Source organism: Diabrotica undecimpunctata, chromosome 6 (assembly GCF_040954645.1).
Source record: "Diabrotica undecimpunctata isolate CICGRU chromosome 6, icDiaUnde3, whole genome shotgun sequence".
NCBI classification, from domain to species: Eukaryota; Metazoa; Arthropoda; class Insecta; order Coleoptera; family Chrysomelidae; genus Diabrotica; species Diabrotica undecimpunctata.
Genome location: NC_092808.1, coordinates 126,378,912 through 126,396,168, shown reverse-complemented (window position 1 = coordinate 126,396,168; position 17,257 = coordinate 126,378,912). Strand labels below are relative to the sequence as shown.

At 33.7% G+C, this 17,257-nt stretch overlaps 1 protein-coding gene across 1 annotated transcript; it reads right to left on the bottom strand.

Annotated features, from left to right (window-relative positions):
* Window positions 1–893: 893 nt before the first annotated feature.
* LOC140443859 (uncharacterized) lies at window positions 894–16,952 on the bottom strand. The gene is made up of 2 exons (XM_072535344.1): window positions 16,522–16,952; window positions 894–9,887 (listed from the first exon to the last, which is right to left on the bottom strand). The coding sequence occupies exons 1-2, from the start codon at window positions 16,661–16,663 to the stop codon at window positions 8,824–8,826; spliced, it is 1,206 nt and encodes a 401-aa protein (XP_072391445.1). The 5' UTR covers window positions 16,664–16,952; the 3' UTR covers window positions 894–8,823.
* Between the last annotated feature and the right edge of the window lie 305 nt (window positions 16,953–17,257).

Here is a 17,257-nt window from a genome sequence, read left to right as displayed (position 1 = left end):
ATTTATAAAATAGCATTTAAGGTAAATTATTTAAATTTTTCCTATTTCAATTGCATAAAAATGAAGTTATGTGATATTTACTTTTTCATATTAATAGCAGGGATCCATCTTTTTCTTTCCTCTAATTTATATGTAATCTTTGGGAACCTATGAAAACTGCACTTACTGTTTTTGCTATTATTAGCACAATTAAATACGCAACATGTATTTGCACACATTTTTGATAAAATTTATGCGTAAAAACGTAGGTCAAATTTTGTCATATTTCGCCGCTACGCACGCTGGCATCGTTTCAAGGTACCCCTACCATGGTCACGCACGGAGCGAATAAAACTTACTTCGTAAGTACCAAATCCTAATTTGTGGGCATCTCGGTGACATGTTGATCTTCCAATAACGTCACTTCACAAAACGCTTAACTCTATATAATTTGCTCGTCGATTTTTCACTATAATGCGTCTTAATTATTCAATCTGCTTGGGTTATTTTACTTTTTCGTACATTTCTAGCTTTTGTGATGACCGAACCTGTAGTTTTGTATCTTCTGACTATATTTCTTACACTATAGCGTGACAATTGCATATTCGCGATTTCCGAATTGGATTTTCCAGAATTAAAAAATCTAATAATAATTGAACAAATTTCCTCATCGATAACTTTACCTCGACCCATTGTACAATCCACAAAGATTAAAAAGCTTTACAATACTACAAAATACATTTGACATTAACTGACAATATTATTGTTTTGATGTAATTTTTTCATATGTACCTATGGATTTAACGCAATTATGAAAAAATCAACGTATGCTGACACAAGTGAATGTATAGCCAGGGTTAATGATTTTTTTTATTGTTGAAAATAAGTAAAAAACCCTAAGGGTAATTTTTTTAATAAAAATGACATAATTAATATGGGAACTTATAAAAAAATACAGAGTAAAATTTGTTTATGGTAATCGACTTAAACTACAAATTCCATAGGTGGGCCAACTGATATGGAAAGGGGGTCGTACATGTAGAGGAATACGACAAGAGACTGTACGGTATTAACCACCGAAATTTAGGCGACTGTGAAATTGCGACGCAATACTTATTTAGTTGATTGGGCATATTTTTGTCATTAACAATTATAGTAACAGTGCTCTATTATTAAAACCGTTGTGAAAATGGTTCCTATAACCGAGGAAAAAATATTTATAATAGATTATTATAAATATTTATAATACATTATTTCGCTCATACGAAAATGGACGGAATAATGGTGCAAGTTTGAAAAAAGTGTTTCAAACAAGTACAAAAAATATCGACAAGCAACAAGGCCCCAGTAAAAGTTTAATGTTAACAATCGTTAAGAAATTATTATCAAGAATAATCAAGAACGCATTCTCTTGGCGGTTATCCTTACCGCGTTTAAATTTGACAAAGACTAAACATTGCAAACAAAGACAAAGATAAGTTTATTGTGAATGAGTGATGAGTCCATGAACGAGTGAAAGTCACATTCACCTCAACGGTTATATTAAGACACTTCTCAGATTTGAACGCCTAGATATCATTGTAGAGAAACCACTTCACAGTGTTACTTATTTTGTTAAAGATAAGAATGAGCATCTAGTTACCGTTAACCATGAGCATTAGAGAGGGAACATTAGTACACCTTTGTTAGAGATATACGAAATGTTTGCCGTGCACAAATCTGCAGATGCACAGGCAATTGTTTCAACAGAATGGGCCATACATCTATACGTTTTCTAGCCTATTTCACGAACATTTTGAAAACAGAATAATTTCAGGTAGAACAGACATCGAGTACCCAGCTCACTCACCTGATCTGACAACACCTGACGCATACATTTGGGACATGCTGAAGTAAACAGTATTCGCGACGAACCGCAAAGTAGGCGACGTCTGGTGGTAGATTTCAAAAGCATCCACTTCGGGAAAACCTTGAAATTGTCATTAATTTGTATACATATTAGCGACCGGTTTTTATTGTAATTAACAATGACTTCGACTTCAAAAAACTATTACAGTGTTTCTCAATGTTCATCCTATTATAATTCACAAAAAAAAATCCATACATAAGTTTCCGCTGGACGAGAATATGAGAAAAGTTTGGCAATGCATTTTGCGAATTGGCAAACGTATAACCAAGTACATGACTGTGTACAGTTTACATTTTACTGATAACGATTACTTTCCAAGTAAGTGTTGGTTAAAATATTATTTATATTTTAATATATTTACATTTAATTTAAATTATAATAACACCTGAAACTAAATTGAGAAGACTGAAGAAAAATGCTGTTTCATCAGATAAATTTCCCCAAAAGTCTCATAAAGTTATTAGTAGAAAACGTAAGGCGTAATTTACAAAATATAACGTGGCCAGCTCCAAAAACTGCCTCGGCCTCAACTAAAGATCTCTGCCGACCTTACAACCACAAAAATTATTGAGAGAATGTAAATTTTACTTTCCGTGTTTCAGACGTACTGTAAAAAAACAAAGATTTAATTTTATTTTTATTTAGGTTTGGGATTCAATTACCGTATGTATAAACTCGAATCACAAACAAATACACTTTGAAGAACGTACTAAAACTTTTACTTTGGCAAAACACACCTGTAAATGATTTACATTAAACGTTTTATAGCTTTGAGATCAAATGACAAAATGGTTTGTTTTCCCGAAGTGATTGTCCATCTTTGAAATCTAGAGCCCCCTGCCCCCTGTCAGAATTGGCTATCGCGAATTTAACTCAGAAGTTCCGCCAGCAGATATTGGAGAAGTACGACAAAAGATAATAACCTCTTTTCAAAAACTGAAGCAACCACTCTTTATAAATATGTTGGATAATCTGAAAAATCGTAATGAAGTTTGTTTGACTTGGAATGGTGTACATTTTGAAAATTTATACAGTCGATTGGTCCCGTTATCAATAGTGCTACGGAAAGTGTAAATCAAAAACAAAACAAATTAGCTTATCAGTGTAATGATAAAAGTGGTCAACTAATTGACTAGCAGATAAAAAATTAATACATTAATTACAACCAACAAATGTTGTCAACAAATAATGGACTTACTATACAGGATGTGCCCACCTTGCAACACATACATACCACAACACCAGCAACCTCAGAATATTGAAGCTCAACCAATACCCACACAGTATGCAATAAATAACAGCCGACACCACCATAGAAGATCATCAACTAGCGATGAAGAATTCTTAGGACTTGATGAGAGCGAGCAAAATAAAGAAAATCCTTGGCAAGTAGTCCAAAAATCCTTGAAAAGAAGAAAAGTGGATGTTACCAATAGACCATCAGAGACAGTAATAAATATAGTTCTCTAACACTCCCAGATTAAGAGGAATAAGAATACACTAAAACTAACGAAAACGCAAATAAACCATCAAAACCACCTCCAATATACGTCTACGGAGTAATTAAATACAATGAAATGATAAAACAAATAGATCTAATAGCAGAAAACACACAATACATCACAAAATCCTTAGCAGACAACACGGTAAAGATAAGTTGCGATAGCAACCAGCAGAAAACAACAAAGACATTTACAAACTGACTACTACTACTACTATCGGTTTACAGCGTTCTCCGACGCCTTCCGACTCCTAACCGCCATTCTTCTCTATTCAGCCATAGGCCTGGAGGGATTTCTCTTTCCTCTAGTTCTTTTTCAATTCCCTCTCTCCAGCTTTTTCTCGGCCTTCCTCTTTTCCTTCTCCCTTGTGGTGTCCACGTCAAAATCTGTTTTGGAATCCTGTCATCTGGCATTCTCTGTACATGGCCGTACCATATTAACTGTTTTGTTTTTATGTCATCAACTATTGTATGCTTAACTCCCATCATTTCACGTATTCTCTCATTTGGTATCCGATCTCTTCTTGATTTTCCTTCTGCTCTTCTCCAGAAGTCCATTTCTGTTGCTAGTAACAGTTTCTCTGTTCTTTGTTTCATTTGCCAAACTTCGCTGCCATATGTGATTACACTTTTAAGTATGGTGTTGTATATGAGTTGTTTGTTCGCTTTAGATATTGTTTGGTCCCACAGAATTCCGTTCATCATGGATATGGCTTTTCTACCCTGTATGTTTCTGTCTTTTATAGCAGCATCGAGTGTTCCATCTTGAGTTATCTTCATACCCAGGTACTTGTATTCATCACAGTTTCTAATTTCTACCCCATCGTCTAATATAATGGACTGTTTTGTCCCTCCAATACACATGGCTTCAGTTTTCTTAATGTTGACTTCGAGACCCCATTTGTTATATTATTCTATTAGCTTCCGAGTCATGTAACTCAAGTCGTCATGATCCTGAGCAATCAGTATTTGGTCATCAGCGAAACATAAGGTGTACAGTGTAGTCTCGTCATTGAGAGGAATTCCCATGCCATTACATTTTCTTTTCCACAGCTTGAGTGCTTGTTCCAGATAAATTTTGAAAAGGGTAGGCGAAATACAGCAACCCTGCTTCAGTCCTTTCGTGACCTTAAATCCTTCAGATATCCTTGATCCAGTTTTAATTTTTGCAGTCGTTCCATTATACAGACTTTGGACTGCTTTGATAAGACCAGGCTTAATGTTGGTTTGCTGTAGGGTTGACCATAGTTTACTTAGGGGTACACTGTCATATGCTTTTTGTAAGTCTACGTACATCAGGTGAACTTCTTTATTGACGGCTGTTTTTTTTTTCAATAACGCGTAATAGAGTAAAGGTGGTCTACTGTGGATCGCCCAGCTCTAAAACCAGCTTGTTCCTCTGCTTCGTAATCTCTATAGTCATTTTCTATTTTGTTCTTAATAAGTTTCCCATACATCCTACCTATTGTGCTGTTTACCGCAATTCCTCTGTAATTTTCACACTGATCCTTGCTGCCCTTTTTGTGGATAGTTGACATGATAGATAATTTCCTGACAAACTGACAAATCTTGAAAATAGAGCTATACAAGTGGAACCTCCAAAAATAACAAAAGGGATCACCTAATGCATGAGATGTCAGCCATATGGCCACTCAAGATCATACTGCAACAGACCATTTGTGTGCGTCAAATGTGGTGGAGAACACAATACGTCAGCCTGCAAAAAAAGTATGAATCGTATGAATATTCAACAAAACGCTAACAATACAACAACTAGACCTACAATGAGTATAGCAACATCAGTGCCTCTAACCCATTACCCAAAACAATCGCAAGGCAGCTATGCTAATGCAGTAAGAAATGGTACTGAACAACAATCAAACATTAATGACATGATGAACAAATTCATGGGGGGTTTTCAAAAACATGTTCCAACAATTACTACAACAAAACAGCATGGTCCGAAACATTCTAACAACGCTTATATTTAAAATTCAATAGCTTCATTAAGATAGCAGAGTGGAATGCCAATGGACTTCCAAAGCACAAAAATGAGGTCGAGTTATTTCTACTACACAACACTCAATAAGTGAAAGCCATTTCACAAGTCAAACTTACTTCAAGATATCCCACTACACAATCTATTCCTCAAACCACCCAGACAATACAGCCCACGCTGGATCAGCAATTCTGATAAAAAATACTATTAAACATGCAGAACTACCAAAGTATGCTGAAAGTTGCTTGCAAGCTACAGTTATAAAAGTCAGTATGAGGTCTTACGAACTAACAATCGCAGCAGTCTACTGTCCACCCCGATACAACTTACAAAAAAAAATACTTTAAAAACTTCTTCGATAATCTAGGACAAAAATTTATTGCAGGGGAGACTTCAACAGCAAACATATATTATTTGGATCTCGTCTCACAACAACTAAAGGCAGATAACTAGTAAGCCTAATACATGAAAACAACTACCACCCTTTGTCAACAGGCTCTCCTACATACTGGCCAAACACCTGAACTGCTGGATCTATTTATCACTCAGGGCATCTCTCATGATCTATCATCTGACCACTCCCCAATTATAGCAACCATCAGCTTTATAGTCTACAAAACGGCCACACCAAGGCTACACACTGGGAGATCTAACTGGGAAAAACACCGCAGCAAATTAGAAGAAAATATTAGTAAGTAATAAGTAAATATAAGTAAGATCAAAACAACAAGAGAGATAGACAAAACATTAACGGCTTTAAACAACACTCTTATAGAGGCCGTACAAAATGCTACACGTGCGAACAATACAGGTAGCAAAGCCCAATATATCCCAGCTGAAATTAAAAAGTTAGTAGCTCAAAACAGAAAAGCTAGGACCAAATGGCACCAAACCCATGCCCCAGCAAAGAAGACTACATTAAACAGACTAAGCAATCAACTCAAATCTAAACTTAAAGACGCACACTCAAAGAAGCACAAGAACTGTCATTTACAACCTACATAACAAATCTAAACCGGTGCGATAACTCAATATGGAAACCGATCAAAAACTCCAAAAATCCCAAAACTCGGGTACCTCCAATTAGAAACGAATAGGGACCAACACTACAGTAGACCAGAAGTGATGAAGAAAAAACAACGCTATTTGCCGAACACCTAGCTGAAGTATTTACTCCCAACAACGAGGCTCCAGATATTGAAATTGAAAGGGACATAAATAACATTCCAGAGAACATACCAGTAATCAGACCACTAACCAAAAATGAAGTTCAACAAGAAATCCAATATTTAAACATTAGAAAAACTCCTGGGCTGGACGAAATAACACCCAAGATGATGAAAGAACTACCAGATAAAGGAATCATACTGATTACTCTCATCTCCAATGCTATTCTACGATTAAACTACTGGTCAAAGCTCTTTAAAACCGCTGAAATAATACTAATCCTAAAAGCAGGAAAAAATCCAAACGAGGTTTCATCATATAGGCCAATAAGCCTACTGCCAGTCGTATCCAAAATACTTGAAACGTTACTGTTAAAAAAAATTAAGTCAGACCCCAATACGGAGGAATGGATACCCAACCACCAATTTGGCTTTCGAAAAAAACACTCTCGACAATACAGCAGATTCATAGAATAGTACACACCATAAATTCTGCAATGGAAAGCAAACATTACTGCACAGCTGCTTTTCTAGATGTTAGTCAAGCCTTTGATAAGGTTTGGCACACAGGCTTGATTTACATAATCAAGAAATATTTATCCATCACGTATCTGAAACTGTTAAAATCCTATCTGATTGGGAGAGAATTCCGAACAAGAGTGAATGAAAGTAATTCCAAAAATTTTCCTATAAAATCTGGTGTACAGGGCAGCGTTCTTGGACCAATATTACATGTGCACAGCAGATCTACCCTCCACTGACCCTTTCGATACTGTTGCCGTAAAAGTACGATTTTTATTTGCAGCTTTAATGAGCGAGCGGCGTACTATTACGCAAATTAATCTCCATCGTTCAGGTTCTGTCACCGTACATTTTTAATTATTTACATCTTTGAACAGCTATAATAGTAATAGTACGTTCTACATTGTCCATCTTGCCTACTAGTAACGTTCATTTACGTTACGATCCGCAAATACACCATACTGATGCCGTACATACACGGCAGCACATCACTCACCCTAGCGCCGTACTTTCTGAATACTGTTTTTTTGAAGTTTTACGAAAAAAAAAATCCAGTACTACGATAAAACGAATATAAACAAAATGTCGACAAACGAAAAACGATTTAACCACTTCAATATAAAGAATGTAAACTACGGAGGGACCGTCTCTATCGCGAAGTGCACAATTTTCCCGGTGCCGTATATGAGCAACGCGCAACCGATACTTAGCCCATAGCGAAAGGGCTAATGAAACCATCACTGGCATGTTTGCAGATGATGCTGTCATCCTTGCAGCCGACGAAAATCCAATTATAGCATCTAAAATTCTACAGGTACAACTGAATGAAATCGAGACATGGTCTTACAAGTGGGGAATTAAAATGAATGAAACAAAATCAGTCCAAGTGACTTTTACCTTGTGAGGAGACCCGTGTCTCCCAGTTTCACTTAACAATATCTAACTTCCCCAATCCTCTAGCACTAAATACCTAGGAATACATCTTGACTCAAAACTCACCTGGAAAGAACATATTCTTAAGAAGCGAAAACAAATTGACCTAAGAATGAAAGATCTAAACTGGTTAGTAGGCAGGAAATCGAAACTTAGCCTTGAAAACAAAATCCTTGTATACAAAACCGTCATAAAACCTATCTGGACGTATGGAATCCAACTCTGGGGATGTTCAAGCAAGTCAAACACAGCAATAATTCAAAGATACCAATCAAAAATACTCCGAACGATAGCTGATGCACCTTGGTATGTGTCAAACCTAACACTTCATGAGGACCTAAGAATCCCGTTCGTACAGGATGTAATCACTAAATACAGCACGAAGCACTTTAATAACATAGTAACCCCTTACTCCAACCTCTGCTGGAACACCAAGCCAATAGGAGACTCAAAAGGAACTGGCCAGCTAACCTGAAAAACGGCTAAAGTGGACTTTTCACTGGAGAAGACCTCACCACGCCAATAGGAACCCCTTGATTCGCAGCCAGCAAATTAGCTTATAGAACTTTATTTGTGTTTGGATTGCTACAGATTGTGTCATAATAAAAAAAAAATTGAACATTTTAATTGTGTAAACTAAAAAATAAATACAATGTTCACTTTCGGTACTGTTTGTTTTAGCAAATACTGTGTAAGTCTAAACTTTTTGGCGGAATCATAATATTACTAAGGTTTTTATACACTATGTGTACGTCTGTGTTCAACACATTATTATGTCATTGTCACTGAATCGTTTATGACAAAAATATTACATTCAAAAGGCTGACTTAGTTTTTTTTCCAGTGTGGGAACGTTTAAGATGTTTGCTCAGATTTGATTTGTTTGTAAATTTCTTGAAACAAACACCACACTGAAATGGTTTTTCTCCAGTGTGTATTACTATGTGCATCTGAAAATGACTGTTACATGTAAACTGTTTGGGACAATAATTACACTTTATAAGGTTTTCGCCGGTGTGCAATCTCATATGTTTGGTGAAGTGCGACTTTGATATAAATTCCTTATGGCACAAATCACATTTATAGGGCTTTTCTCCAGAATGTATGCGCTCATGGTCTGTTAGTGTGTCTTTTGTAGAAAATCTCTTAAAACATGTAATGCATTTAAGGGGCATATGACGGTCAGTGTGGGTATGCAGATGTTTGTTCAGGTTTCCTTTGGTTGTAAATTTCTTTAAACAAACAACACACTGAAATTGTCTTTCTCCAGTGTGTCTTACTACGTGCTTCTGAAGTTGTGTGTTACATGTAAACTGTTTGGGACAATAATCACACTTTATAAGATTTTCGCCGGTGTGTAATCTCATATGTTTGTTAAAGGGCGCCTTTGATATAAATTCCTTTTGGCACAAATCACATTTATAGGGTTTTTCTCCAGAATGTATGCGCTTATGGTCTGTTAAAGTATCATTTGAAGAAAATTCCTTTAAACATATATTGCATTTAAAGCTTTTTACTCCAAGGTGCGTGGATATATGACGTTTTAAATTATGACGTGATGGGAACTGTTTGAAACAAATTTTGCATTGGAAAGATTTTACTTTTGAAAGATTAGAAACATGATCTAATGTAACATGTTGCAAAGATTTTTCTTCGTCGTTTAAAGGCGTATTTTCCATTGACTGATCAACGTCTGGGAGCAAACGTTGTCTGTTTTTGTTTTTAGCAATAATCTGTTTCTCATCGGTATGCACAGTCATATTTTGAATGAATTGATTGTTTTCAATTTTCAACTTTTTTGTTGAACTATTGGCACTTTTGCGTTGTTGCAACATTGAATTGTCTATATAATCTTCCTGAACAACTGAAGGAGGAAAACCTAAAACATAATTAATAATTATTAATAATAATAAAAATTAAATATAAAAATATTTTATGGAGTTACAAGTATTGTAACAAATTCAGAACGGAATGATTTTTGCGCTCCCTGTACAACGTATATTTGTTTCAAATAACGTAAACATTAAAATTGTTTTGATTGTCGATTCTTGAGAGATAGTTTCGTATAGAACTTTTTTTTTTCGATTGGTTGGATGTGATATTACGATTTAAGCTGTAATTCCAGCGAGGATACTCGATATTTTCAACAAAACCGGGCTCCATTCTCTTCTTGACCGCCGAATGAATCAAATTTTGTGCTATTTGTGAAAATGTCCATCAGATAAGTTGTTATAATTTTTCTATAGGCTATCTTATACCGGTTTTAGTGTAAATAAGGCACTAATAGTTTCATCTTTCACTTCTTTAGAGAAAGAAAAAATAGAGCTCTTCCCTTCCAAATATTTTACGTTCCGTTTGTCTTCATGTAGGTACTATTGGTCCTCAAATTTTTTTAATCTCTGATGAAATGAATATAAGCAGTTACTTATAATTGATGTTCCTTCTGATGGACTTTTGTAGCACTGATGTAGGACTAAATAGGACAATAACTAGGACTTGATAGGGCCTAGGCGGTCTTATTCATAATCCATTTTGCTTATCGATAATTGGTGATGATGATGATGTCCTTTGACTGGGAATACATAACTACATAATAATCTTGTTTCATATGCTATGCTTCTTTTATCCAATGTCTATCTACTTTACGAACTAAGAATTCAAAGTGAAATAATCCTTAATTTGTATTAACTTTCATAAAATGTTTTATTTTTTTTATGATTTTAAGAGAAAGTAACATTTTACAGTGTTTAAATTACAGAATAAAAATTATTTTGTATCTTACACTAATTTAGGTTAGTTGTCATAGTGTTTAAACAATGGAATAAACAACTCATCTGACTCCTACAAATAATGGCGAAAACTATCCAAAAAATTATTTCAAAAAACGTTTTTTCACAAAATCCATATTTAAAAACATTTAAATAAAATTATGTTACAAAATAATTACAGAACATGTAGTCATAATATATAATTTAGGTTATACATATTCTTATCAGAAACAAAACAATTGGTTTGGGCGAATTCATTATTATTAACATGATGATAATACTGTAAAGATAATAGTATAATGAAACTTATATTGTTGACGATGAATTGCCTTTATTAGTAGATTTATAGTTATCTAAAGTTAACAATAATGAGTATAAGTTGCTCAAATTGTTGGTATTTGTCTTTTTATTTAAGAACGTAGGCGCAAAATTTCGGGCCAATGCTTTTTAAATGCATTCACTTTTTTCGAATCCTAAAAAAACTAATAATTATTTTTGAAAACTTTAAACGCAGAATGAAAGAATACATTATTACTGATGGCCGAAAGTCCCTGAAAACTTCTATAATGTTTATTTTAATAAGTTACAGGGGTGAAAAAAAGAGAAAATTTAGTGTGATTTTTAATTTTAAATATCTCATTCAAAAACACTTTTAGTTTATTCTAAGGGACTTTTGGCCCTCGGTAATAATGTAGTCTTTCATTCTACGTTTAAATTTTTCAAAAATATTTGTTAGTTTTCTCAGGATTAAAAAAAATGATTGCATTTAAAAAGCATTGGCCCGAAATTTTGAGCCTACGCTCTTAAGGTTTCTTTCTCTTGAAAAATGAAAGCTATCTCGGAATATTTCTGAATAATTAATCTCCGTGTAGAGGATTTTTACATTCTGAAAATCGAAAGAGTGCCCTGTTGTGTTAGCATGTGTGGCTAGGTAAAATCTATCAGGGTATAACCTTATGTAATTCTTGTGAAGAGTCAAACGGCTGGAAACTTTTTGGGAGGTGTGACCTATATAAGAACCTTCACAGCCTAAACAACTAAGTTTGTAAACAACATCTCTTTTATCTGAGTTTGGTACTTTGTCTTTCAATGACTTGTACAAAGATCCCACAACTAGAGTACTTTTATACGCAATTTTTACATTTGGTAAGTACGGAGCAAAAATACTGGTCAATTTGAGAGAGACATCCTTAATATATGGAAGTAGTACAAAAGAGATTTTAGGAATATTGTTAGTAAATAGGAATCAGAGCTAACTTTCATAGCACCTGTATTTTGTATAACAGAGTATGTGTTGAAGATGATTTTCCTGAGTAAGGATTCAAGGTAAGAATTATCTAGGAACAATTGTAAAATGATGTTGAGAATCTTCTTTCTAAAAACAGGGTCAACTAGTTTACAAACTCTTGTGGTCATTTGTTTCACTAAATTATCTTTCATGCTTCACTTGTGGTAAGAATGGTGGTAGTTGAGGTATCTCGCAGAGTTACACTTTTTTCTATACCAATCAATTGTAATAATGTTATCTAGTTCTGTGGTGAATAATATATATATATATATATATATATATATATATATATATATATATATATATATATATATATATATATATATATATATATATATATATATATATAATGTTTCTGTAGCTGGCTGTATACCATGTATCACAAAAAATTTATTAAAATCCGTTATAAAAGGTATATAATTAAAAAACCCAATCGGGCTATATCACAACAACAAAACGTTTTCAGAATCCATATTCCATGATCAGTGTCTAGGTTTACATGTTTTGAGCCACTAAATATCTGGGTCTTATATGTTAAGATGTTAAAGTTACCAGTAAATTTGATAACATGGCAATGTAAGGCTCTACATGAAGTTGCTGGTCCTCGTAGACACTTTGTTTCAGTATAAAAATAATTATATAATAATGACAGTAAACCATGAGATATCAGATATACATTTCAGTCAATTCATTAATGTCAGTGTCCCGTTTTACGTTTTGGTAATTTTTTTTATATATTTTACAATAACTTTAACTTTTTGTTCCTAATCTTGTACATTTTAGATCTAGTTCCAAATTTAATATTACTTATTGAACCTAAACCCAAGAAATACTAATATTATATATATATATATATATATATATATATATATATATATATATATATATATATATATATATATATATATATATATATATATATATATATATATATATATCGAGAAAATGAGTACGACTATCAATCCAACATAAATTAAGGAACACTCGAAGAGTGGTGTGTTTTTCAGTCAAAGTGGAGAAATAAAAGACAAAGAAGGTGGCTACTTCATCTATTTATTGAAGACGTTTCGCTTCCTAATCCGAAAGCACCATCAGTTCATCTAAAAAGAACAATATGAAAAACCAAACATCCATGGAAAAGTTATTATAAGTTTGTTACCTTAAAAAGATATGTAGCAGTCAAAGATATTTAATGTGTAAAGAAGCTTATGATAATGGACATTATAATATTATGTTGTATAGACAATTAATTGGAACTGAATACAGTTTACAAATTAACTCAACTTAGCAGAGCAAAAGACATGTGGTAATGGTACATGTAGGTATATAAAAAATATGTGAAAAAACTTCAGTAAAAAACATTAATTTACAGATAACCAAAAAGATCATATGATGCACTTCCAACAGTATATTATTAGTTAATTTGAATTGAACTTTAAGTAACATTATTAAAATTGAATTATAGAGATAAAAAAAAAAAATACCACAATATCCACTCTTAAACTTCTCCGTCGCTGTCGGTGAAATGCGAACAGCATTTAAAAAGTCTATGTTATGGCAGAATAGCCAGCAACAGGTGAAGATTGATTCAACTTCCAGCAGTCCAAGGTTCATAATGTCCAAATGTTCATAATGCCGTTAAAAGTTATTGGTTTAAATTTATTTTACATTATTCGATCTTATATGTTAAGATGTTAAAGTTACCAGTGGATTTGATAACATGGCAATGTAAGACTTTACATGAAGTTGCTGGTTGCTAGACACTTTGTATATATATATATATATATATATATATATATATATATATATATATATATATATATATATACACGACTGCACCAAATTAAATAATTCTTTTTTTTTTGTTGTTTTGTGAGAAGGTTTGTGTAAAAGATGTTTGAGATGCTCAGCCAATCAGACAACACCTAGACAATTTCCATTTGCGAAAAGAGATGAAGCCGAAGACATCATCAAAGATATGAACAAACAAGGGGTAATTGTACCATCAAACAGTCCATGGACATCTTCAGGAGTTCTAGTAAAGAAGAAAGATGGTTCAACGCGTTTCTGTATTGACTACCGCTAGCTCAATGCTGTAACTAAGAAAAATAGTTATCCTTTGCCCAGAATAAACGATACATTGGATATTCTCTTCGGTTCTTGTTGGTTCTCCACACTCGATCTAAAAAGTAGATATTGGCGTAGATATGGAGCCAGTTCACAGCTATGCTGTTGGTTTATGTAATGCTGTTTGTGATGTAATTGTAGTTAAAAGATCCTTCGATGAACATGCTAACAATCTGACACAAGTCTTTCAACGATTGAGGACAGTGAATTTGAAGTCCGAAGAAATGTCACATGTTTCAACGAGAAGTGAAGCACTTGGGACATATTGTAACAAGTAACGATGTCACAGCTGATCCTGAAAAACTTACAGTAATTAAGTACTGTAACTGGCCAGTACCAAGAGATAAACACGAAATTAGAAGTTTCTTGGTTTATGTACATATTGCTGACGTTTTGTCAAAGGATTTGCCAACATCTCCAAGCCATTAACAAAAATGATAGAAGAAGGCAAAGAGTATACATGGAGTGAAGAGTGTCAAAAAGCTTTCGAACAACTACAGATGGCTCTGATCAGTGCCCCGATTTTAAGCTACTCAAGACAGGCAGGAAAATGTGTGTCGGACACCAATGCCAGCAATAGGAGCAACTCACAACAGTGAGTGTTATATTCTCTCCCAAATCCAAGATGGACAAGAGAAAGTCATTGCTTACTTTAGCAAAATCTTGTCGAAACCAGAAAGAAACTATTGCATTACCAGGAGAGAATTGCTAAGCATAGTGAAGGCATGCAAGCATTTCCATAAATACTTGTATGGCAGAAGGTTCACTTAAATGCTGATGCTCTTTTGAGGTGACCATGCAGTGCAAATTGTAATCACTGTCTTAAATTGGAGGAACAATTTTGCCCCGTGAGACAAACCACTGTCATTAATGATTAATGGCAGCCTCAACAGCTACAAGACATCCAAGTAGATGATTTTTATATAAAAAGAGTATTGGATTGGATGCATTGAAGTGAGAGACCTACTTGGCAAGATATTAGTGCATGTAGTCTAGAAGTTCAAGTCGTACTGGAGCCAATGGAATTGCCTAATGCCTAGTACCAAAAGATGATCTGTATAGAACCTTTGAGAACGATAATGGTACAGAATCTAAGCTTCCATTGATTGTACCTAAAAGTAAAGTGTCAGAAGCATTGCATCAGTTGTTTGATGGTGAATCAGGTGGACACTTTGGTATTATAAAGACTCTGCAAAAGGTTTGAGAAAGATTCTATTAGGTGAACAGTAAAGATGATGTAAGAAGATGGTGCCTAAAATGTGAACTGTGTGCAACCAAGTCTATCCAAGCTGCTGAAGCTTAAGGATGAACCACAACACATCTGCCAAGATTGTTATTACTCATCATAATGTTGATTTACTAATGGACTAAGCATTCTGTAAATGAATGGAGTAGATAATATTTCATATTTTTTCTTGCTTTTTGTTGTGTTAAATACTATTTTTACTACACTTTGTTTAAAAAATTAATCATATACATTTTAATAACCAAATTTTCATTATAAATATTGTGGCATATCATTCAGCAAAACTTTATAGTGGCCACAAATCAAGTGGTCTGTGATAGTGACTAAACTACAGTAATTTCACAGCCTTGTCTAGTTGATTTTATTAGTTGATTGGACTTTGGCTGCATTGGCGGTATAGTTAAATCACGCAGGTCATAATTCTAATAAAAAACATGTTCAAGTATCAAATGACTGAATATCTTTTCAAGCCATAATGAAAAGGCTTTCACCACTGTAACAAAAATTATACTGAAATGATGGCATCTCCTGGGGTAAAATGTTCCAGAAGCAAACAAAGCATCTGTTAAGATTTCCAGGTAAGGACTATTTTAGAGAAACATCATTACAGGTGAGAAAAATGAGAATAAGGTCTTGCACTCTTGGAAGTCTTACAAGTAAAATTTGGTAAATATGCTCAAAATAAGTAAACTAAAAGTTGCATGTATTAAAGAGATAAGGTTGTTCTGAAACTATTTTCTTGAAACTTTAATTGCCAGTATTGCCAATATTTTAGAGTCCCTGGGACAACTTTATTGTAAGATGGTTCATTCAGTTACATGAAATCACAATATCCATCAGAAAAATCATGGCATGTTATTTGTCTTGTAAGTATCTAGTCTTACTACTCTCAATATTAACACCAAACTCATATTTTATATGTATTTTACTTTAAAATATTAATTATGTATCCTGAATATAACTGGAGGTCAACTTCAATAGTTCAATTGTTCTATTTTGATAGTTGGTGTTAATTCCCATTTTATGTTATAAAAATCTGCAAGTATAGTTCTTGAATTATAACTGAACGAGCTCATTTGCTTACCTTTTTCAGTTCCTTCTTCAACTTTTAAACTGCATTCTTCAGATCCATTATCATTAAACAAATCGGAAATATCGACTGTCTCTGGTTTATCCTCATACAGGTCTAGTTCGTATTTTAGTTCAGGTAAATGTTCAAATTCCATTTTGTTTTAGTATGTTTGATATTAATATAAATAAATAAATGAAAGCAAGTACAGTAGTACCACAGAATACACCACACCATCCCAACCAGTGCCAATCGTTCGTAATCCCGCCTCAGCCTCAGAACTCAGAAGCGAAAGCTTTATCGGAAGATCGGAACCTTTGATGTTCGGAGTTTCGGAGCATAGCACACTACCACCTAGCATTGAAACTTCCGTGTTAAGGAATAAAACAATGATTGGCGCATCACCTAGTGATCGGGCGCATAACTATATATACATGGCGCTAAATTCAAAAGTTTAGTAATATTACCTAAGATTGTGAACTCATTTTAAAGTAAAGGAAAATCGATATAATCCTAAAATAACAAGAAAAATCCTTATCCTATACGATAATAAATATTTTTCGTATACTTTTTGGGTTTTCTTGTTATGTTGGGACTATATTTATTTTCCATTACATTAAAATGCCAAAGTGGTTAAAAAAATTACAGAATAAAATATAGAATAAAATCTTTATTTATAAAAATGTTACAAAAAATGTTATATGTGTTACAAGAAATATTAATAATACAAGCCATGTGTAGTATAATTTTA